A 24,310-nucleotide genomic window follows, 5' to 3' on the forward strand; every position below is an offset into this window, starting at 1 on the left:
GGGCTTAAACTGCCCCCTTCCCGGCCCTAAACACACACACACACACACACACACACACACACACACACATTATATCATATATGTATAATGCATGAACCTGGGTTAATGCACCTACCTTAGGTACAGGTTTTTCAAACAGGGTACCCTGGGGCATGAGGGCTCCTGGGAGGTACCAGGGACTTTGGAGGGGTGGTGAAAGGCTCGGTAGCCAGAGCTCTGGGCCTCAACTCCTCTTCATCCAGAACAGTTCCACTTTTATCTCTTGATCTATTGTACTTCTGGGTGAGATTTTGGGGGGGGGGGGACCTATCTGGAAACCACTAATCTAAGGCAGCCGTTTCCAAGCCGGCTGATATCAGAGTCACAGAGGAGCTTTTAAAAATATGAATTCCCGGGCGCCTGGGTGGCTCAGTGGGTTAAGCCGCTGCCTTCGGCTCAGGTCATGATCTCGGGGTCCCGGGATCGAGTCCCGCATCGGGCTCTCTGCTCAGCAGGGAGCCTGCTTCCTCCTCTCTCTCTCTCTGCCTCTCTGCCTACTTGTGATCTCTGTCAAATAAATAAATAAAATCTTAAAAAAAAAAAATGAATTCCCAGGTTCGATCCTCTCAACATCTCTAGGGCCGAGGCCAGGGAATCTATCTCTGAAGCCCAGTTCTAAGAGCCTGTGGGCTTGGAAACCACCAAGGACAAGCCAGGTCTGTAGGCCATGGGGAGAAGGAGCATATCTCTGGACACGGGCCAGCAATGACACGCTGGCATTGTACTCAGGAACAGTAGGGGCGGTGGCCATGTGGGCGAGCCGTGGCAGAACAACAAGCAGGCTAGGCCAGGGATGGAAAGGCTGGTGATGAGACTGGCACCCAGTTCCACACCCTGCTCGGCAACACCTCCATACGCATCCCTGTCGGCACAGCTGGGGGGTTTGTGTGGGAGTGGGTCGAGGAGGGAAGGCATGCATCTGGGGGGCATGAAGAAAGGGCATCAGAGAAGGACAGTGGGAGGGAGAGGCAGGGGGCTTAGAGAAGCCTTTCCCGACCCTGTGTGCCCATCACACTCACCTGCGGAGCCTTAGAAATGCACGGAAGCAAATCAAATCCTCTGGGAGTGGCATCTTATCAGTGGCGTTTCTTTGAAAGCTCCCAGGTGAGTCTGACACAGAATCAGGGCTGAGACCCACAGTCCAGGGTACCATCTAGGCCAGGGTTTCTCAGCACGGACCCGGGGCATCACAGTGAGCCAAGAAGCTGCTTAGTCGGCACCAGACTCCCTGAATCTGAAGCTTCAGGCGCTGAGCCCAACAGTCTGTTTGAACAAACCTTCTTGGTGATTCTGATGAAGGTGAACATTTGCGAAGCACTGTTCTGGCTGAGGGTTTAAACACTGGCTCTGTGGGGTCCTCCGGTCCCTCTGTGACCACTTAAGGGGGCTGAGGGTGGCGCCCTTAAGAACACAGCACTTCCCAGGTGTCCCCTCCCGTCCCCTGCCACATGCGGCTTCTAGTCAAGGAGGCTGCACATTCATCTGTTTTGTGTTTGGAGTTCTACATCATGACTTGTTTTGAAAAAATTTAAAAAAAAATTTTTTTAATTGAAGAAAAGCGGTACAAACACTGCCAGCGTAGCCTAAGCCCCTTGGTTTTGGTTGGGAGGATCCTGGTCCAGCAAAGGGAAGTGGCTTGGTCAAAGCCACAGGCCTGGGACTGAGTACAGAGGTGAGGACAGAAGGGAGAGCCCCCCTCTCCCCCCGCCACTGCTCTTTCCAGTGTGTTCTTCACCCCCACCCTCCCTGGCACTGGTCTGTGTTCCTTTTCTCCCACAGGTTGACCCCCTATGAGTGGTACAGCCCCCACCCGTGTGCCCAGGGCCGATGCAACCTCCTGGTGAACCAGTACTCCCTCGGCAACAGCCTCTGGTTTCCCGTCGGGGGCTTCATGCAGCAGGGCTCCACCATCGCCCCTCGAGCCTTATCCACCCGCTGCGTCAGTGGCGTCTGGTAAGATCCGGGGCAGAGGAGGGGCCAGGCCCAGTGGGGTAGGGACCCCTGGGGGGTCCTCCGGTGAGCCCTGCCCTGGCTGCAGGTAGCCAGGAAGCTCTCAGAGAGCTCTGCCTTCCAAAACAGACTAGCAGGGACCTGGGCTGCATTCCACCAGCTCCAGAAGGCTTGGGAGCACTGGCTTGAGAGCACTGGCTTGGGCACACTTTGTACCATCTTTTCCTGTTCCCCTTTCCCTCTGCCTCGGAGGTCTGGAGACAGAGGGCAAGGAGTCAGGGATGCAGAAAACTGCCTTGTAGGCACACAGCCGAAGGGATTATAAATTCCTGACCTGAAAATGACCTGAGGTTGAGTGGTTCGGCCTGCCAAGGCATATGCAGATTTATGCAAATCGGGGTGTGCAGCGAGACATGCCTGCTGGAAGAATGGAAACCCGGCTGTCACATCTGGCCCCCTCTGCCAGCTTTCTCCACCTTCCTCCCTCTGGGCCTGGCGCCGGGACCTTGCCAGACCTGCCCACCTCGGCAGGTGTGGGCAGAGGCAAACTCTTAGTGGCTCAGAGTTGGACAGGCTCTCGGAGGCAGTCCCCACGCGCAGGTAGCCAGCCTGGCCTGCAGCTCCCTTCTCCTGGCTCACCCAGGGCAAAGAGAAGACGGTTGAACGATTTGGTGTGTGGGAAAGCAGTCTGAACACTTGAAAGTGCTACATAAATATGTGAACTAATCATTGCTGTTAGACCCTTATGGGGAGAAATGAAACACACACACACATATATGTGTTGTATGTACACAACAGACAAGAGGCCAGCTGGCAGAATCCCAGTTCCCCAGCCTTGCTTAAAATCCCACTTTGCGTTTGGCTCTCATAGCCTAAAGGACTTACAGCCTCGGTGCTCTCCGCTCCTTCGCAGCCTGTGTGAGCCAATGGAGAAGGGAAAAGTGGTGTTTCCACCTTGAGCACCAGTGTCTGGACAGTTACCAGAGGGACACTGGACTGGGACTGATGGGGAGGTAAAAACACAACTGGGACAGTGACCCCCACCCAGCTGGGGGTTTTGTTTTCACTGATAAATGATAAATACAGTAGGATTTAAGACATCTGGGCAATTACCAGGTAATGCCCAGAAACCACCATGTAGATCAAAGGAAAGAACTGGGTTTTAATGTTCCCCGGGAAAAGGGGCGGTCTTGGGAGGGAAAAATCGCAGAGTTCCATCAAAATCCTGGAAGTCAGGCAGAAGCCATACAGACAAGCAGAAGTCGGCCGCAGACTCTGATCTCTTTCTACTTGGAGCTGTTCCTTCCAGGGGGTGTATTCCTGTGTAGTTCTCCGAGGGCTCCATCGCCGGCTGCACACCGCCCCCCCCCACCCCCGTCAGCTCCCCAAGCCCCAGGCATTCCCTCCTCCAGAGAATGTCTGCCTGAGCGCCTGGGAGGGCCACCTGTCTCACAGGCTAGCCCTGGCCCACTGGCTCAGCAGTACTTTAAATAGCTGTCGGGGGCTGGGAGGCTCCCTTGTGTCTGGGGGAGGGGGGGCCTTGACTTGTTAGGGAGATCCTCTGCCCCTCGGAGCTCTCCGTTATCAAATCAAGGCCTCCGTTTGATCAGCTCCCTGAAGGAGTGGGAGAGCCAGAGAGAGGGCCATTGCGGCCTGCCTTAGATTCCCCACCCTGAGCAAGGGACAAGAATGCCACATTGCTAGCAAGAATGTCAACTTGACAACTGCTAATGACCTTTTCACATAGGAGCAGGGCTCCACTGACCCCTCTGGAGACAGCATATGAGAGAGTATGTGATTCCCTTTCTCAGCAGAGATGATAGGCTTGCCCCAAGCTGCTTGGCTCTCTGACCCATTCCTTTGTGACCAGCCGTATAAAGTACCTCGAGGCCACCCACGGTGGGAGAGATGCCAGAGTGTAGCCAGGGGGCTGAGGGAAACTGCCCAGCCAACTCTGAGATCAAGTCCATACCCGGGGCTCATGAACCCATGGTGCTATCCCGGGTAGCTAAGCCCCTTTAGAATTCTGGCCTCCATGTGGGGATGGCTCACCCCACCTCCCTGGCCTCCGCTGGAGGATGGTCAGAAGAAAGAACTTGCAGCAGAGTGTGAGAATGGAAGCAGGAGCAGGGAAAGCAGGTCTTAAGGACGGAAGGACACCTGACCCTACTTACAGGTCACACGTAGGGAAGGTGGCCAGATGCTTTTCTTCCCATAGTCAGTGGGAAGGTCTGTCTCTACAGTTCTATCTCCCATTCCTCTGGTTCTTTACAGAGGATTAGTCACCAGCGACATCTTATCCCCTTTGATCTCACAATTCTCCGAAGACAGGCAGAACAGGCATTACTATTCCCGAGCAGGCGAACCTGGAGGATGTAGGTGGCTTTCCCCCCAAGGTCTCACAGGTGGAGTGGAACAGGCCAGAACTGAAACCAGGTCACCTCCCCAGGGGTCTGGCATATAGAGGCACTCATTGAGTTGGTAGATGACCCTGTCACTTCCCACCTGGGAGGCAGCCTACAGGAGTCCTTGGACACAGTGGTAAAGGAGACAGTGGGACTTCCCGCTCTGAAAACCCCCCTGGAATCTGTCGGCCTCTGGCTCCTTTGGCAAATGCTATGCTTTAGTCGACAATGTCTTCATAATGAGGAAAGCCTCATTAATTCAGACTCCACGGATTCAGAACCTGTGATTATCCAACCTCAATTATGCCTGGATATGTCTTTGAACCCCTATAAACAAATGGATTGGGATGCAGAGCCACACTGCTGACCAGATGGTAGAAGGCTTATTTAACCTACTTAAGTGAACAAACTAGTTGTAATGGCATTAAGCATGTACACTGCTTGAGTTGCAAAATTATTCTCATTTTAAATGAGTTCGTTTTACCCAATAAAATACCCCTCTATTTTGAAATAGTTTGCGCATTACAAGAGTAGTTTCTTTTTTTCTTTTTTAAGATTTTATCTATTTATTTGAGGGAGTGAGAACACGAGAGAGAGAGCGAGGGAGCATGCGCAGGAGGCGGGGGCGCGGGGCAGAGGGATAAGTAGACCCACCCTCCCTGAGCAGGAAGCGAACCTGATCCCAGGACCCCGAGATCATGACCTGAGTCAAAGGCAGATGCTTAACTGACTGAGGCATCCAGGCACCCGCAAGAGCAGCTTCTAATTCTAACTTCTCAGCAGTCACAGGTGCTTATCACCAGTTAATATTTAAGAGTTTCTTGTTGGTAGAACTCATTTTAAAATACGGATTTAGGGGCGCCTGGGTGGCTCAGTTGTTAAGCGTCTGCCTGCGGCACAGGTCGCAATCCCAGGGTCAAGATCAAGTCCCGAGTCCAGCTCCTTACTCAGCGGAAACCCTGCTTCTCCCTCTTCCGCTCCCCCTGCTTGTTGTGTTCCCTCTCTTGCTGTGTCTCTGTCAAATAAATAAATAAAATCCTTAAAAATAAAATATGAATTTATCCATGTGTTACTTGGAAAGTTCCTTTGCTTCTCTGAGCCTCCATTTCCTCATCAGCAAAATCAGGGTAAGACTTACCTCCCTTAGTTGTAGGGAGTACGTGAGATGATGTGTGTGGCTCCTGGCAGGTGCTCAGCCCATGGCGATGCACATCAGATTGTAGGCTGCATCATGAGAAGACAGGGGCAGCCCCCCAGCCCTGGCTCTAGACAGAGCCCCCAGAACTGGCACCCTCCACTCATTCACTAGCTCATTTCTCATGGTCTCCAAGATGGCCTCATGTGCATGGACATACCTCTTTTGAATAGCAACCCAATAATCATCTCCTTTAAGAAATGAGGGGGAAAAAATTAATGGTCTTCTTTCAAGAAAGGCTCACAAACTCTGTTCATTTCTGTTGACATCATACACCCTGCCTCCGTTTTCTTCCCCCACGGAGCTGGGAGCTCCTTCTGAAGAGGGACTCCTGGTCTCTTCTGTGTTGCTGCAGGACTGGGGGTGGGGACTAAGACTCCTGGGGGTGCCTGGGCAAGGATGATTTCCTGGTCTTTTCTCACATAGGTGGGCATTCACGCTGATCATCATCTCATCCTATACGGCCAACCTAGCGGCCTTCCTGACCGTGCAGCGCATGGATGTGCCCATTGAGTCAGTGGATGACCTGGCTGACCAGACCGCCATTGAGTATGGCACAATTCACGGAGGCTCCAGCATGACCTTCTTCCAAGTAAACCCATTGGGTGGCTCACCGACATGGGGAACTGGGCAGAATAGAGTTGAGATATTTGTCCTCTAAAGATAACAACATCAATCTTCATCCCATTATCTCTAACATCTAGTTTGGAGGTTCACTTGGGGCTCATCTATGTCCTGCTCTATAAAGTACCCTTGGAGTTAATAGGTGTCCAGCCATCCAACTACCCAAGATGTCCATTTTCTCATGAAACAAGTCCAAGGCCTTGGACTTCAGTTTTCTGTTTTCCATACAAGCCTCAGTGCCTATGGGCACCACAACAACTGAAGGCATCATGCAAACACAGGTGTGGATAGACACACACACCCGGCTAAATTCTCCCAGTCTTCTTATTTGTAAAAATAGAGGCCAGCATTGGATCTGGGATTGATACGTTGGTTTAGGGTCAACAGAAAGTGGGTGACACTCCTCCTTCAGACAGTGTCTCTTAGAAGTCCCGATGACCCTGAGTTCACTGCCTCCTGCCTGAAGGACAGCAAAGGACCCAACCAGAATTTCCATTCTTCATTCGGTCCAAACCCGGAGGTTGGCAGCGAAAGTCTTCTCTCTAGGGTAGATGGGGCAAAACTGATTATCAAACCACTAGGCAGAGTTTGCAGTGTCTTAGGACCCTGTTCTTTCCTTGCCTTCCTGTGAGAGGTTTCAAAGTCACAGCCCCCTCTCTTGCCATGACAAGTGGGTCATTGTGAGATGGAAGGGAAAATGTTATATGGACAATAATGAGGGGACTGAGTAAGAAAAGGGCCAGGATTTTAAGGTCCACTTTGATTCCCTCCCTTTTAAAACCAACATTTCCTTTCTCTTGTTCTAAGCTTGCTTTCTTGTGTTCTTTTCCCAGAATTCCCGCTATCAGACCTACCAACGCATGTGGAATTACATGTATTCTAAGCAGCCAAGTGTGTTTGTGAAGAGCACTGAGGAGGGAATCGCCAGGGTGTTGAATTCCAACTACGCCTTCCTTCTGGAATCCACCATGAATGAGTACTACCGGCAGCGAAACTGCAACCTCACTCAGATTGGGGGCCTGCTGGACACCAAGGGCTATGGGATTGGCATGCCAGTCGGTATGCAGGAGAGGAACAGCCTCTTTGGGTAGCTTCATCCAGGCAGGGTCAGAGTAGCTAGGACCACCGAATGCAGCACTGAATTCGACAGCCCTGTTCTAGAACCAGTTAACAGTGACTTTAGGTGGGCATTCTTCAGGTTAAAAAAAAGCAAAAAAAAAAAAAAAAACCCAAAAAACAAACAAACCCACATACTTCCATCAGAGTTCTCAATCTTTAATTATGGCCGGTCAAATTGATTAGTTATTAATTGATTAATTACTCAAGGACACGTTGATGTCCTTGGTGGATGCTTCAGGGCTTTTGTTTTCCCCTCTTCTGCTTCCTGCCCTTTGGCCCTTGCTCTGTTGATGGACCTCTAGCAGTGGGAAGGGGAAGGTAGAGATGGTCAAACTTAATTAATTTTGCTATTAGTGTCGCTGGGGAAAGGCTTATTACAAAAGGAGATAGACATGATGAGGTGAGGTGGTTTTCAGATCATCTGTGGGACGCATCTACTCCCAATCAGTATAAGTCATTGAAAATGAACAGGAGAACTCAGTATTCAGCTGACTGTGGCCTTCCAGGCTGTTATAGGATGGTAGGGATGTTTGACTTCCAGAAAGGTCTCCCAACTATGCTTTCTAAAGGATATTCATGCTTTGGGCCTTCTCCTGCTGATAGTGCCTTCATCAGAAGGTGAGGGGAAGCCCTTTGAACTGCTTTTTAGATTGGAGAGGGAATCTGAAAATGTTCCCCTGGTGCTGGGAGCATGTACCCTTCCCTCACCCATCATGGAGAGCCACACTGTATGGCACTGTCCTTGCCCAACGTTGTTCTTCTACAAGGCTGTCCTGTACAAGGCAGCAGGGGGAGAGGCAGCAACTGAGGCCATCAGACCATGTGGGGAAAGCGATATATAGCACATACATCTTTGCTGTCATCTAACACACTCCTTTTTTTGATCATTACTTAACTTAGAATTCTTTTGGATTCACTATATCCATGGAGTGTGAAAAGCATGGGTTTGGGGACAGGCAGACCTGGGAATGCTCCTGGTTCTGGACTGTGGAACCTCAGATCGTTTAAGCTCTCTGAGTCTGTTAACCCATCTGTAAAATTAGGTTTCTAATGCCTATCTTATAGAGTAATTGAGGGGTAAACCTAATAATCAGGTCAGGTGCCTTAAACCACAGCATCTCGCACTTATGCTGTTTGGGGAGGAACATGAGTACCCTCCCCACCTTTTCCCTAACCCCCTATGTTATTTGGTAAAATCAGGTGACTTCTTAAAGATGGATGGGAAACAAAGCCAATGAGCATAGGCAAGGATACAGTTCATTCTTGAGCTCAATGAATTCTGACACTAGCTCTTCTGTAAACCCAGAGGCCTCACTCCGGGCACTGGTAAGACCACATATGCCCTTTTTACCATCATATTTCATTGATATTTATTAATGTGCAGATTATGGCCCTCTTTGAGAGATTTATTGGCTTCCATTTTGTTTCAAGATGGTGGCGTGAACCACAAAACACACTTTAACATGCACCTTGATCAGGATCTAGCTGTTTAAGATAAATTTTTTAAAATTTCAGTTAAATTACTGAAATCTCAAATGCTTTAAAAGTGTTCATGGAACAAACCTGTTGAGAGTTGACACAAAGCAGGCCAACTTGAGAAATTTTATCAATAATGAAAGAAAAAGAGAAGGAAATACATTTCTCCTTCTGTATCTGGCATGATGCTATTTTCACATGTCAGCCTACCTGCGAGGTAGATGTGGCCCTTCTCTGAGATTCAGGACAACAACGTACTTGTCCAAGGTCACAAAGCAGGTAGAGGAGCTGGGTTTGAGCCAGGTTCAGCGCTTTGCTTTCCAGACCATGTTGCCAGAGGATCCCACCCACTCAACAAGACAGGATAGGTGAGCTGTGGACTTGTCCAGGTTCTCAGATCAGGTTGGGAAGAGCATCATACAATCCAGTGATGAGAGAGAATTTACATCCAGCTGGGGTTACATCCAGGAAAGGCAGCATGTGTGTCATTTTTAAGTGGGTGGAGAGAGGGGTAAGGACATAACCAGAGAATAAGCTATGTGCTTGGACCCAAGAAAATTAAGAAAAACAGCACATGGAATGAGAGGGAAAATTAGTAAAGTGGTTAAGGCAAAGCAGGCAAACATGGAATAAACAGAATAATCCTTTCATGGAGCCCCTGGGGTACTGTTGAGGTTGGGTTGAAAATACCTTGAAAACTGGTTGAAATGCCTGGCTGGGCCGGACAGTTGTCTGTAAACATGGAATGTTCATCAGTCTCACGACGTAGCCCCATCTCGCAGTTCAAGTAGCTGACCGCTGCAGGTGTGTAATAAGTACCTACAGCACACGAGGCGTTCTTTTTTTTTTTTTTTAAGATTTTATTTATTTATTTGACAGACAGAGATCGCAAGTAGGCAGAGAGGCAGGCAGAGAGAGAGAGAGGGAAGCAGGCTCCCTGCTGAGCAGAGAGCCCGATGCGGGCCTCGATCCCAGGACCCTGAGATCATGACCTGAGCTGAAGGCAGCGGCTTAACCCACTGAGCCACCCAGGCGCCCACACGAGGTGTTCTTGATGTTGGCCCACGTCGCATAGACACGTTCTGTGCCACAAGCTTGCGGATTTGCATGCCCAGGTGTAGTTGTATCTCCAGGAGGGAAGCTTTCCTCTGTGGGTCGTGGCTGTCAGAGTCCTGAGATCTGGCAGCTGATCTAGTCCTGGTCTGTCAAAGTGCAGTCTGTGGCCGAGCAGCAGGGCATCCCCTTTGGAGCTTGTTAGAAATGCATAACCTGAGGGTACCTGGGTGGCTCAGTGGGTGAAGCATCTGCCTTCAGCTCAGGTCATGATCCCAGAGTCCAGGGATCGAGTCCTGCATTGGGCTCCTTGCTCAGCAGGAAGCCTCCTTTTCCCTCTGCCCCTCACCCCACTTGTGCTCTCTCTCTCTCTTTCTTTCAAATAAATAGAATCTTAAGGAAAATAAAAGGCCCATGGATCCCACGGATTCAGAGTCTGCAGGTCAACCAGATCCCCAGGCCATGCGTATTAAAGTTGAAGAGCACAAATCTATTTGTTCCAAGCTTCGGCCTGAATCCTTCGCTGTAGCCTTTTCCCCTGAGGCATCTGTTCACATCAGGCCTTCACAGAGCTTGAGCAGGAAAACCGAGCAGTTTAGCTGGTCTCCAGCCTCTTGGCAGCTTTTCCTTTAAGATCCCCGCCTCAGCCCGTACTGAGGCATTGAGCTTCCCATGGTTTCATTTAAGCCTGTTTTTGTGATTAAACCTAAATTCCAGAACCAAAGCTCCTTGACCATATTCCATTAGAAAAATTAAAAAAGAATTGCAGCGAACAGAAGCCTTCTGTCTGAGGAGGGAAGGAGGAGCGGTATACACAGGGTGATGGACGGGGACGGGGGGTTGTCGGACACTCCGCAGGCCGGGGGGGAAGGTTGGGCTGCCCGTGACTGGCTTCTGCACACAGATGGGGGAGAGGTGGCTTCTGTCACTCTCTCGGGTGGCTCTTCTCCCCCTGGGGGCTGCCCTGGGTAAACAGGTGTCAGGTGTGATGTAGCAAGAGTTACAGGTGCCTGGGAAATTCATTTAGATCAAGCAGAAGACAGACAGCTGACGGAGGGAGAGGTCTGTGTCACACACGTTTTTCCACCCTGGCCTCTTGGAGGCAGATGGGAAGCCTCATGACCAGCTTCCCTAGTGTCCCTAGGCAGGTCATTAAACCCGAGTAGAAAGTGGTGGGGAAGCAGGGCTCCACGGGAACCCCAGAAGCCGTCGCTTGACCCTCACTAGGCTCTCAACTGTGGGCTGAACATGACATCAGTATAGAGAGAAGGAAAGTAGAAAGGCCCAGAACCCCTTCCTCTTGGTGCAGGGTCCTCAGAACCAGCCAGGGGGAGAGCCGTGCTCCTGTGGGGACCCCTGCCGTGTCTGTCCCTCTCCTCCTGGGGTTAAGTGACCAGAGTGCCCAGGAGGTGTACTGAGGGAAAGGAGCAGAGTGATGCTTCACAGCACACTTACACCCCGTGTTCTGGGCTCTCCCATGATCCCACAGGTTCGGTTTTCCGGGATGAGTTTGACCTGGCCATTCTCCAGCTGCAGGAAAACAACCGCCTAGAAATTCTGAAGCGCAAATGGTGGGAAGGCGGCAAGTGCCCCAAGGAGGAAGATCACAGAGCCAAAGGTAAGCGGGTTCAGGAGCGTCCCCTCCTGCTCTGGGGGACAACAGCTTGTTCTGGTGTTGAGAATCCAGGTGATGGTCGCTGGAACACACGGAGAGCAAGCCTTGGAAGAAGTTAGGGCTGGGTGGGGCCGGGCTGAGGGCTGGAGCCTCTGCAAAGGCTCCCCCAGAGAGGCCAACCCTCCCCTCACCCATCTCCCCCATCCCCTGAGCTCTGCTTTGGTTTTCTTGTCAGGCCTCATCATGCCCTGATACTATACGTTCTATTCATGCATTTGTCTACTTTCCATTTCTTCTACCGGAATATGTGTCATGCGGACAGGACTTGTCTTCCTCACAGGGCTGTCCACAGGGCCTGACACGTGGATGTTTTACTGAATGAATGAATGAGTGAGTGAATGAATGAAGTCTAGATCACACTGGATAGAAAGCAGTCACCGGCTGATATGTGTTGTGGGGGAGTGTTCAGGGTCCCTGAGCACCCCGGGGTATTTTGTAGGGGGTTCGCCCAGGATAGTCCCGGGCTACATCTGTTGTCGATCGTTTAATGCCTCTTAGTTATTTTTAGAACCCCCTTTATGTCTCGTAATGTCCTGGCTTGGACAATAAATCATATGATCGCCCTAGTCATCTAAGGCAGCCTTGCTAAAATATGTAACAAATTTACTTATACATGCTGTCCCCTAGGAAGGCGGCTGAGGAGGGAAATGAGTAATACTGTATGCTTCCCTCTCTGCCCAGCGTGAATGATTATCCGTGATGAGACCGTGAAAGAGTGACTTTGTGTTTCCAAGTGTGTCTGCGTGGGAATCCATCCTGCAAGACTAGGTCTTGGGAATATGGCCTTCTGGGTAGTTTAGTGGCCTTTTCTAAGTTAGAGGAAATGCTGCCCCTTCCCTCATAGGAAGCCACGGAAGCCACATAAACCTTGGCTTTCCGGTCCCCAATGATCAAGTGTGGAGGAGACTAACTCTGTTCAGAAAAAAGAAAGGAAGGAAGGAAGGAGAGAGAGAGAAAGAATAGGAAGGAAAGGAAGAAAGAAGGAAATGAATGAATGAATGAATGAATGAATGTGGTATCAGAAAACTTCTGTGGATTTGATAGAATGAAGTAGATGTTGAAGATGTTTAGGACCTGAGTGGTAGGGAGGGTCGGGGTGGGGGGCGGTGCTGGCAATGGGCCCCTTGAGGAAGATGCAGCAGGAATCTGTGATGTGGGCAGGGGCTCCATGGGCGCAGCCGGAGCCAAGCAAGGTTCCCGTGGGGAGAGCGGAGCTGTATGGAGGGTTTGTCCCGGGAAGGTGTGGGTAGCGAAATGCTCCTGCATCACCCCCTCCCCACAAAAAGACACGTGGATTAAAAACAGTCTAAATCTGACTAGGCCTGGAACAGTCAAAATAAAATGAGCTTATTGATAAGGTAACGTAGGTCAATGTTTTTCTGTGATAAGAGTGACCTTCAGACCGGTGGGAAAGAGCAGCTGTCTTGCCAAGCGAGGGAGGGAACCAGTGGTGGCTTTTGATCTGGAATAATCTAGAGTAGAAACAGGGAGGTGAATCTGGGCCCCAGAGCAGAGGGACCTTGAGCTCATCCTCTGACCGATGACTGAAATAGGAGAGATGTCCAGGTAGCTCTCCTCGTAGAAGCCCCTGGTCCCCTTTACCCCCACTCCCCTAGCGGGCTGGGTGCCTTCTGTGGCTTGGACAGAGAACTCAACGTTCTACATTGCAGCTCCTGGTCTCTGCTTGGCAGATGGCCCCTTAGCCATGGACCCAGTCTTGTTTGTTTCTGTGTCCCTAGCCTCCCCGACAGAGCCTGGCACGTACTAGGGACCCAGTAAATATTTGCGGGATCTGTGACTAAAGCTGCTGGCTGGTAGTTGTCAAAAGCTTCTAATGGCAGTGCCCTCCTGGGTCACATTAGTAAAGTGACTGATGAAACTAATTCAGTGACCTTCCTACACAACCTTCACCCCAGAGCTATCCACGTAGTCAGGTCCTTCCTGCCTCTGAGCAGCTGACCCAGAGGATGTGGTGACGCAGAGACACTGTGGATGAGGGAGGCTGGAACACCATGGGGGTGGGGGAGGCAGGAGTCAGGGCTCAGAGCAGTGTAGGGACCCCAACAGACTCCGGCAGTGTCGTCCACCCCCACCCCAGCTGGCAGCTAGCTCTGCCAACTCCAGATCTCCCTCCCTCCTGCTTCCCACTGTCTGTCGGCTTCCCCGGCTTTCCCTGCCTCTGTCAACCCGATCCCCCATTTGATCTCTAGGAGCACATTTCCCCTCGAGGCTCACTGCTGAATTGCTCCCATGTCTCCAGTTTCCCCCTTTCATCCCTGACCCCGAAACCTGGCCACAGGTCCTTCCCTTTTGTGCATGTATGTCTTTGCCGGTGTTTATTTAGGCATCCCGCTGATCCCAGAGAGAAACAGTAAAATTGACAAATACGATGATTTGGGTGCTTTATCGTGGTCACTCACGGGCCCCTGTCTGGATCATCTCTCCCACTCAAGGTGTCACTGAAGTCCAGTGGACTTCCCCCAACCCCCCTCCCACCCTCCGAGAAGGGAGCTCGTTGACTTTTACTGTCCTGCCTACCTGTTTGTTCTACCATCAGCTACGAGGATAGCTCTCTTCCCTCGGGTAGTTTCTAGAGGGTTCAGGATCATGGGCCTTGGTTCAGATGGATCCCACTCCACAAACAGCCTTGTTACAGACACTAAAGAAACATCTTCGAGCCTCAGTTTCCTTCTCTAGGAAATAGAGATGACAATGAATAATCATGTCACCTCCCAGGGCTATTGTGAAGATCGAATGACATAAATCATGTTGAATAAACCCTCTGCAAAAGTGACTGGCACGAAGGAAGTGAGAACTAATTTTATTCCCAAATCTAGTCCTCGAGGAGCAATTAAGGCACCGTGAGAGTTCTGAACTGTGTCCACGGCCACAAGCGTGCCCACTCATCATGTGCTCCTTAAGGCTAGATAGCTCTTCTAAAACCCACACTTACAACATCTCTTTTGCATCTGTTGACATTTGTCCCCCACAGACTATAAAAAACTCAAATGCAGGGGCTGTGTTATATTTATTTTTGTATCTTGGTGACCAGCATTATCACATGACATCCATGTTTTGATGAAAGGATGAACCGTGAATGAATGAATGAATGAATGAATGAATGAATGAATGATTGAAGTGGACAATCATCTCAAGGACCTCCAGACTGGTACTACTTCCTATGCCTGTTGCCTCCCAAATAGGAACCCTGACCCCCCAGCCCCCACTGGTGGCGTAGAAATGTTCGCATACCCCCACTGCATCCAATGTGCTTTGTAAATCAGTGCATATCAGACGCTGTGCTAGGCTCTGAGATTATGGAAGAGACGAAGACATGGCCCCGTCCTCAAGAGGTTTAGAACCTAGAGAGGCACAAATCATCACTATAATGCTTGCACTGTAGGAATGCTTTATGAGACCCATAAAGAAAGTGTTTATGAAGCCCAGGGGAGGAAGTGATTAATTCTGAGCAGTGGTCAGGGAAGACTTTAGGGACATTTGGCCTGAACCTTGAAGCATGTATCAGGAGTCACTGCTTTAGGAATGTTGTAGAGCGTAGCTATTGCGTTCAGAAACTGGTTTGAATAAGTAGGACAAGGTCGGAGTTCAGAGAGCATTGAAAACTTGTAGGTAGCATTTGGACTGCAAACCAGCATATCCCAAGCTTTTCGTTGGTAGGAATTAATAGCAGCAGACACCAAGCCTATACTCTTGGGGGCCTGGAGACATCCACTAAAACAGCCCACTGTGCTTAGAATGTCCTTGGTCTCCTGTTTTATTCTAAAAACACATGAATTTTGCAACTTACAATGTAACATAGGCTTGTTTATTTAAAATGGTTTTTCCACCTCAACTCTAAGTAAAATTAGTGTCCCAGAAGATGCTTCATAAATATCCAAGGGCATTGCCAATGCCTTGGCACCCTGGGCTGAGTTTGAGAGCGTTGGCTCCAGACTTCAGAGATGCTGGGCTAAGACGGGACATGATGAAAGCAGGTTCTGGGATGGAATTCTGAGCTGTCACTGGCGTTCATGGTCTCAGGGGACAGTCCCTGCCTCAGGAGGAACAAAGAATCAAATTATTGACTTTAAGTTCCAGCAGTTCTTACAACTCAGCAGAGACAGTGTTCTTAGAAGTCAAGGTTTTTGATTTGCTGGAAAAATATTTTGCAATATGGAAGGCTAATATCTAAAGGAAGCTTGACATGAAGCTGGCACTAGAAATTAGAAAGTAGAAAAATAATACAAGACCCAGGCCACATCTGCAAACCAGATTAAAAATAATAATAATAATAATAATAACAACAACAACAACAACACCCTGGCCAGGATAGGGAGCTTCTGAGCAGGAAAAGGATATATTAGAATGTGGAGGGTCCTTAAGAAGGAGCTCTTTACCTTGCTGGGACACAAGACAGGAGCAGATAGAACTCCTAGATTAGTTGGGGATTCTAAGAGGTAAAGAGATTTTTTTGTTTGCTTCTGGAGTTTGGAAAGCCCCAGAAATATGTGTCATACTACAGTGAAGAGAGGGCATGAGAGATGAGACAGGGAGGGAGCAACCAGTGACAGGCTTGCATTTTCCTAGTCCCACAGATATTGGAAATCTAAGTGGAACCCAGCATTAAGACCAGACACCTACCCCATTCCCATGACACATCATCTCCTTCCTATCCTCAGACCCGGACTACATCCAGGGGTGAAGTGAGAACAGAGGAAATACTGCATTTGGCTTAATTTAAAGCCAAAGTGACTGAAGTCTCAAAGTTTTTGGCGATCGGTGGAAATGGGAGCTAGGCGTAGATATCAGGTAATTTATAAAAAACTTAAGTTAGAGTTTCTGCCAAGTGGAAAACCCTGGGGTTTGGAAACCCTTCCCCAGTCCACAGAGGCTGACGCTAGAGCTCAGGAGGGATGGAGAGGGGAGGCACACAGGCAGATCGGGCTCCCGGGGAAGTTGGAGAGGTCATAACAGGAGGCTCCACTCTGCACTGGGGACGAAATGTTCCCTGGCACAGAGAAGAGAACAGAGCAGATGAAAAGGGGAAAATAAAGAGTGAGGTCGCCCTGCCTGGGTCCCAGATGCTTCAGGGGATGCTAGGGTTCTCTTAACTAGGCTGTGTCCACTCTCTCCAGCCGCCCTTTGGAAGGAAAGGATGGGCTGTATTAATACATCCAAAGCGCCCCGTCTGGGAGATGCTGTGCAAGTCGCCATAAGAGCCAGGGCTTGGCTCCCGTCCCCAGCCACGGCAGCTGGTGCCAGTTTAAGGCAGTGGCCCCATTTCTGCCGTGGCTGAAGCCCAAACAAACACGATTCAGAAAGCTGAAAGGGCTTCCTCACCCAGCAAAAGTCCGCATGACCCTCTCCAAGCCAAGCGAGAAGCACTAGCCTGGAACGAAGGCACCATCGCCTGGTCTCTCTCTGGCAAATTAGCCATCAGACTTCACAGAATGTAACTTCCTGCTCCAGGGAGCCCCTCCTGGGGCAAAAGAACAGGACCAGCGTGACCCGAAAGATCTCTTCCTTTACGTCTTTAAATGGTTGCCAGGAATGGAGCCACAGGAACTTTTTTTTTTCCTTGCATCTCAAACCCAACAAAGGGCAGTCATATTAAGTTGCTTTCCAGAGCGGCTCTGGGTGATCTTTCTTTCCCTAATGTGAGTCCGTTGGCTTTCCCGTGAGCCTAAAGGAAGGAGGAGACTATGCAGCCGGCAGAGAGGGATGGAGATGAAGGGATGATGTGAGGAGGGTCATTTTGTCAGAGGCTTCTGAAACGGACAGTGGCTGTAGGCACTTTGCTTTCAAGTACAGCTGGTCCCTGACTTAACGACGGTTTGACTTCCGGTTGTTTCATTTCATGATGGCGCGCAAGCAAGACGCATTTAGTATACCACGTACTTGGAACCTGGGGTTTGGATCTCTTCCCAGGCGAGCGGTGTGTGGGACGATCTTCTCCCATGATGCTGGGCAGCAGCAGAGCGCCCAGTCACCCTGAGATCACCAGAGTCAAGGCTGATACACCAACAGCCCTTCTCTCTCCACACAGCCATTCCAGGGTTCACTTACAGGATAGTGTTCAGTCAATTACATGAGATCTTCCTACACTTGGTTACAAACGAGGATTTGTTCAAGATGATTTTGCCCAACCGTAGGCTAATGGCAGTGTCCTGAGCACATCTCAGGAGGGCGAGGCTAAGCCATCATGTTCAGTGTGTTAGGTGTAGTAAACTCATTTTCCACTTAGGATATTTTCAACTGACAATGGGTTTATTGGGACATCGTAAGTCAAGGAACATCTGCAGTGTGTACCAGACAGTGGGCAGTAGCTAACATAATTCTTCTCCACTTCATTATCCTATTAAAATGTGAGAAATTTCAAAGAGAAGGATCTGGTGCTACCTTCCTTCTAATCCAGTATTACAGCTCAAACATCATTGCCAAGTTCCAGAGAAGAACCCTAACACTGGGATGATGCCGTCAAGCATGATGAGTCTTTTTGTCAGGCCTCCCTTGGCTCTGGTGAGAACCACACTACCCCTTCCCCAGACCTTCCCCAATTTCCTTCCCCGCCTGGAGCTCAGTGACCATCTATCTTCATCTGCTGAAAAATGAAATGGTAGAGTGTATGGAAGCCTTGTTCCAAGCTCTTTCGTTTTCTTCTGCAGTTTCTTTTCAAAACCACTTGTTTTATTTATTCTCTCACTCAGCCCCTATAAAAAGAAATCTCCGTTAGCCACTCACAAATGCCGGCACCCTGATTCAAGGGGATTGGGTTACCGAAGGCTTTGCAGAACAATGGTTGGACAAAAAGGTAGCCGGTAAATTCCAAGGAAATTAAATACCTTTATCTTGAAAAACACAAGCTCACAATTGGGCTTCAAAGGAACATAAATACACCACCAGGCTGTGAAAATCAGGGTCCCCTTTCAAGGATGGAAAAGGGGCCAGTGATATTGACTCACAGAATCCTTAGAGAGCAGGAAGTTTGCTGTCTGGCCCAGGGGGATGTGAGACATCTTAGTGAGAGTGGGGGTGAGGGATGGGCGGGGAGTGGACTCTGGGGTTGTTTTCCTCTCTCTCTCTTCTCAGGGGGCCCAGTCTGATGATCCCGGTTCTCTGGTTTCTCTGGAGAGAGCCAAGACTGGAAACCCGAATATGGGAGTTTAGATAGTGTCTCAGAGAGATGCTTGCCGAGGAAGCTTCTCCCTAATCAAATCAGATTGACTGTTGAGAGATGGAGAAATTCCCAGGGGATGCCAGTTAACAGGATCAGGAACAGTGGCAAATGGTGGCCCAGTGTGTTTGCCGTCAAAGGAGGTGAGCAACCGTAGAGCCTACAGCTCAACTTTGTGCAGCTGCGGAGTCAAGGTGGAGTCAGTGAAGCATTGATTCAAGTGTTTGATGTAATGTTGTCAAGGGGAGAAGGGAATTTTCTAAGTGGAACTCACCGCCCATACACACAACCATACATCACCCCTGTCCAAAAAGAGTGACCCTCTTTTCCGGTCACTCTGGGTAGGAGGAGAGGTCCCAGGAATGAATTCGGTCGTCAGAGCGTGGGGGTGAGCTCTGTAATCTCATCCCTGTCGCAGAAGGAAGACTAGTTCTGGGGAGAGGCCGTGTGGGGCAGGGATAGGAACACAGGCTCTGGCTTCAGTTGGGATCTGGCCCTTGCTGCTGGCCGTGGGACCAGGGGCACGTTACCCGACTCCACTACGTTGATTTCCTTGTCAGAAAAATGGAGGCAAACATGGTAGCAGTTTCACAGGGATTCAATGAAAATGTTTAGCCTAGTAACTTTGCTGCCAGGAAGCAGTCATAAAGGTCAACTTCATTTTTATAGAGAACATGAGCGGGGGCAGTGAAATGTATCTAGATATCACGTCTCAGCTGTAAAAACTTGGGCCACTTAACTTTCTTGAATTCCTGTTTCTTTCACTGTAAAATGCCGACAGTGGGCCTTTTTTTTTACAGTGTTTTTAATGATAATTGAACAAGATAGCAAATGTTTTTAAAAATGAGGCGCTTGAGCTCGTATTTTGATAAATTGTAAAGTGCCTCTCCCAAGCTTGTGTTTTGATAAATTGCAAAAATTATCAGATGCCTCTTCCATTCCTCTTCAACGTCGTGTCCGTTCGCCTGCTGTCACTCTCTTCCGTCACTGTCTGGAGACTCTGCTAGTCTAGTCAGGGAATGTCACGGGAAGAGTGAATGGCACGCTTTGCTGTTTCTGTCCTCGGCTGTGCACACCTGATGGGTCCCTTCGTATTTTCTCACAAGGTCGTAGAGGTCAGCTCACACGTGGTCTCGTGAAGTTGCTATTTACAGTAAATAAGTCTCTGAAGATGGGACCATTTAATATATTTGCGTGGAGGTAGGTGAATATGACTTTTGAGATAGAAAGTGCTTGAAAGTCATTTTGGTCGAAGAATTCAGGTGTCTATCAAGAGTTTTCAGTGTGGATCGCTGCACAGAACTTCAGCACACTGCCTGGTGCTCAGCTCGTGGAAGCTTCTCGAGAAAGATTTATTGATCCACATCCAAAACAAATACATGGGATCGTAGTGCCGGTCTCTCTGCTCTCTGTACCCACCTCTGTGGTTCTTGCGGCCTCTGCCTCTTTGCCTCCCAGGCTAGACCTACCCCTTGTTCAAAAGGAGCATCAATGCTTCTCAGTTGCCAATTTCCACAGTGCCACCAGGAGATATGCAAGGGGAGTACAGCACGTGACTCCAAAAAGTGATCACTTTCAGGTCAGAACTGAAGGCAGAGCAGTTGGGTGGAGATTCACATCTGCTCCGAGGTCCTCTCTTCCAGGTTGCCATTCCCCTGTGTAGTTCTAGAGACAAGGAAAGTTGTTGGTTTGCATTTGTCAACTGTAATTTGTATTTGCGGGCAAGCTAGAAGTGACACCAGGGTTAGTGTTTAATCAAGAGTTTTCAGGGGGAGCTCGGTTCTGTTCCAGTTGATACGGTCTTATTGCCGGGGCATAGCTGAGGCTCTGAGACTCAGGTGTCAAGAGAGACTATCAGTCTGAAAGCCATCTGTCTAGGTGGCTTCTGTGGTGTACAGCTAAGAAGGGAAAGGGGCTGTGATTAGCCGACTCCCCCCTTGCAGGGGCTGATGCGGCTGTGAGTGCATGGAGGGTCTGTGATCAGACTGGAGGGTGTCCGTGCTCGAGGAGAGGCTGTGTGCGGCAAAGGCATTCGACTTTAGGAGAGTGACTGATGGCAGCGTTAAGTAGAACTGCTGGGCTCTGCTAGCACTCGCTGCCTGCTCCCACTCCATCTGTTTCTCAACTCTGACTATGCCAGCAATCTATTCCTGCCTCCACTTTCCAATAAGTTCCTAAAGGCACCGATGGCTTACAAGCTCGCTCCTGGGCGGGGAGGCCGCCCAGCCAGGATTCAGCACACTGGAGCTAACAGCCATGATTAACATGCTGGACCTGAAACTTGAGAAGCTGGGAAAGAAAGACCTGGGGGTGTTTCAGTGACGAATGCTTTCTCCCCACATCCTGTTAAAACCTCAGCTACTCTGAGAAGCTTTCCCAGATCTGATCAAACTTATCCCAGCTCCAATCACCTGTCTGTGTATAACCCTCCCTCATGCCCTTGCACCTGCCGGGGACCCAGTACCCTGGGTCCATGTTGTGGATTAGCCCATGTCAGAGTTCAGTTCTGCCTTGGCCAGCCACTCCGCACAGTCTGGGCCATCTGCTTCTGTGACCGGGCTATGAGCCCCCGACAAGGGCTGTCACACTTTACTATTATTTCAAACAGAATTTAATTAGGAATGAATACATTTCACAGTATGGATCCAAAGCTTTTGATGATGCAGAATTCTATATAGGAGATGTCTTTATCCTCTTACTTTCTGTTCATTCTTTGCACAAACATTTATCGGGCTTCGATTACGGGCCAGGCACCGTGATTGCGAGGCTACAGAGCTGAGCGAGACCTGGATATATCCCTCCAGGAACTCATAATATAGTGAGAAATCCAGAGATAGCAGATCAAACTAGGGCATTATTTGATGCAATGTTAGAATGAGTCACAGTACATGATCAGTGAAATACCAAAGCCGTATATCTAACAGAGCTAGGTAAGATCAGGGAAGGCAGCCTGGAGGAAGTGACCACTCCGCAAAGCCTTAAAGGAAAGGTGAAGTTTAGCGCAGTGTGTGTCTGGGGGTTTCAGGTAGGCTCCAGGCAGAGGAGGGTACAGAAAGAAGACAGGGGCAACAATGCTATGTGCTGGGAACTATGAACAGTAACTAGAGATTTCTCGCAGTTAGATTTTGCATTTTGGGAAGATCACTCAAGCAAACTTAGTGGAGGGTAGAGTTGAGCGATACAGCTGCAAGCAGGAGGTCATTTCCGAGACTGCTGAGTAGTCCAACCAGGCGACAGTGGGAGCCTGAACATGAACGAGGAAAGCAGTAGCAGGGAATGAGAGAAGGGTGAGAAAGTAACAAGTGTTTAGGAGGCAAAATCAGCAGGACTTGGTACTAGCCAGTGCAGGAGGGGGAGGCAGGAGAAACGAGGAGAGAAGGTGCCTTAGAGCCAGCAAAAGGCATGGAGAAGTTTGCAAGAGGACAATGTCTTTATAAAAAGTCCAGAAGGAGATGTGATTGGCAATGCCAAGTGCTCTAAGAGGTCACTTAAGATCACGACTGGAAAATTTCCAAAAGGTTAGAAACGTGATGTTCGTTGGTGACCTTGGTGTGGGTGGTTTCAGTGGTGCAAGACAGAATTGCGAGATGAGTGATGAGTGAGTGGGAAAAACAAAAGTCGATTCAGATAGAACCATTTTCTTCTTCAGCTTCCTTGGGTCTAAAAGGTTTTCAAGCATCCAAAATTATGTTTGAGGCCTGAAAAAATGTATTAGCTTCAAGATGCAAAAAAGAAACTGCAAAATTAAATTAAGACACGTTTAATTAAATATCTCCAAAATGTAACATTGTTTCGACCTCATTAATTTTTAAATTTAATATTCATAAAAACTTCATTACATTTAGAAACAATTTTGGGGGTTAGATTTTTCTCATTTTGCAAACATTCCCTTGTATGCACAATGATTGCTGAGAAATCACAGCCAATTATACATTAAATGTTGCCTGCTACTCAGTCACATCACAAGCAAAATTTTAAAAATGCATTTAATGTTAAGATATGGGTGCATTTTCTTCTACTTGCTGTTATGTGAGAGGGGGGCCTCCAAATGTATGCTTTTTTAAGGGCTTTAAAATGTCTTAAAATAGTTCTGATATAGACAACTGTTTCAAAAATCTTGGCCAGGGAAGGAAGGAGAGAGAAGGGGTGTTCACTAGACAGAGCTGGAAGGGGAAGGAGGTTTTCTTATTTTCTCTCTGAGAAGAGAGGCACGTGAGTATGTGTCTACGCGTAGGGAGAGTCAGGGGCAAGAAGAGAGTCAAAGGGTCCGGGTGATGGGGCGCCTGGGTGGCTCAGTGGGTTAAGCCGCTGCCTTCGGCTCAGATCATGATCTCAGGGTCCTGGGATCGAGTTCCACATCGGGCTCTCTGCTCAGCAGGGAGCCTGCTTCCCTCTCTCTCTCTCTGCCTGCCTCTCCGACTACTTGTGATTTCTCTCTGTCAAATAAATAAATAAAATCTTTTAAAAAAAAAAAAAAAGGGTCCGGGTGATGCTGAGACAGGCAGGGAGTCCAATTGGCAGAATTGGCCCCACTGAGAGGGCTTTCCCCTCTGCAGAAATAAGAGGGGAGGTTGATTGAGGCCTTTCAGGGGGATCCTAGTCTTTTTTTTTTTTTTTCTGTTTCAAGTGCAACTATCTGAAAGTGACCAGAGAGTCTTACAGGAACTTCGCAGTCACTTGGGGGGTCTGTTTACTTGAACAGGTGGGCATACCTCATCTAGGTTATGGGGTACCATTTCTCCTTCACTGAGGCCCTCCATCCAGCCTTCTCCACAGCTGAAGTATCACCCATGGAGTTCACCCATGATGCTCAGATGTACTTCCCTCCACCCATGCACCTGCTCCTGGAGCGGACACCAGAGCATCCCAGCATCTGTGCCCTTTTCTTTCTCAAGGGTCCTTTGTGTTCGCCCCACTCACGTGGGTCCTGATGTTCCCATGGTCAAAAATACTTTCTGCTCAAATGATCCCAGGTTAGAGGGGCAGGTGTTAAAATGAACCCTAACCTCCTTCCTCCCAGAAAGTAGAAATCTTCTCCAAACCCTATATGCCTTCCCTTAGAATTGAGTTTTTAAATATCCCTTTGTCTGGGGTTATTCAAAAGAGAGGATCCATAGCAGATGATTAGTGTAGGCGCCTCCCTCCTCCCCCCCACCCCCACCCCCATCCCTACATGGGCTGGGCCATTGTCACAACAAAACAAAAAAGCAACAGACATCCACTCTGAGGCTTTGTGAGAGGAAACCCAAGGCATCTTGAAATGGCTCCTGGCTACGTAGAGCTATTTTTCCAGCTCTCCAAGATGCAGAACTCATATAAGCTCATTTATAGTGGTGTATGAGGCTGGCTTTCCCTAACGCTGACGTAGCTCCGTGTCCCACCCCTGATTACACAGACACTCAAATGCGCAAGCATTCCAGACTAGCATAGGGCGTAGGCTACCCTCCTGGCAATTTCCTGGATCAAAGGTGCTTTCGGATCTACAACGGTGGCCCCTATTGAATCAGGGTCTCATGGGCTTATGACACACTTCTGAAGTTTGGGTTTCTCTGATGCCAAGTAAAGCATCCAGTGACACAGCTAAACTCAATGTTTGACAC

At 49.2% G+C, this 24,310-nt stretch overlaps 1 protein-coding gene across 6 annotated transcripts in view; it reads left to right on the forward strand.

Moving 5' to 3' along the window:
* The window catches only part of GRIK4 (glutamate ionotropic receptor kainate type subunit 4), a 410,487-nt gene that overhangs the window by 380,562 nt on the left and 5,615 nt on the right, over nt 1-24,310 (forward strand). For all 6 annotated transcript variants that reach the window (XM_082683693.1, XM_082683692.1, XM_082683690.1 and 3 more), the window contains 4 exons: nt 1,819-1,992; nt 6,016-6,181; nt 7,047-7,272; nt 11,351-11,479. In XM_082683693.1, the coding sequence (XP_082539819.1) occupies nt 1,819-1,992; nt 6,016-6,181; nt 7,047-7,272; nt 11,351-11,479 (695 nt within the window). The remainder of the gene's footprint in view (nt 1-1,818; nt 1,993-6,015; nt 6,182-7,046; nt 7,273-11,350; nt 11,480-24,310) is intronic.

The sequence above is a fragment of the Mustela nivalis genome, assembly GCF_964662115.1.
Source record: "Mustela nivalis genome assembly, chromosome: 9".
Lineage (NCBI taxonomy): Eukaryota > Metazoa > Chordata > Mammalia > Carnivora > Mustelidae > Mustela > Mustela nivalis.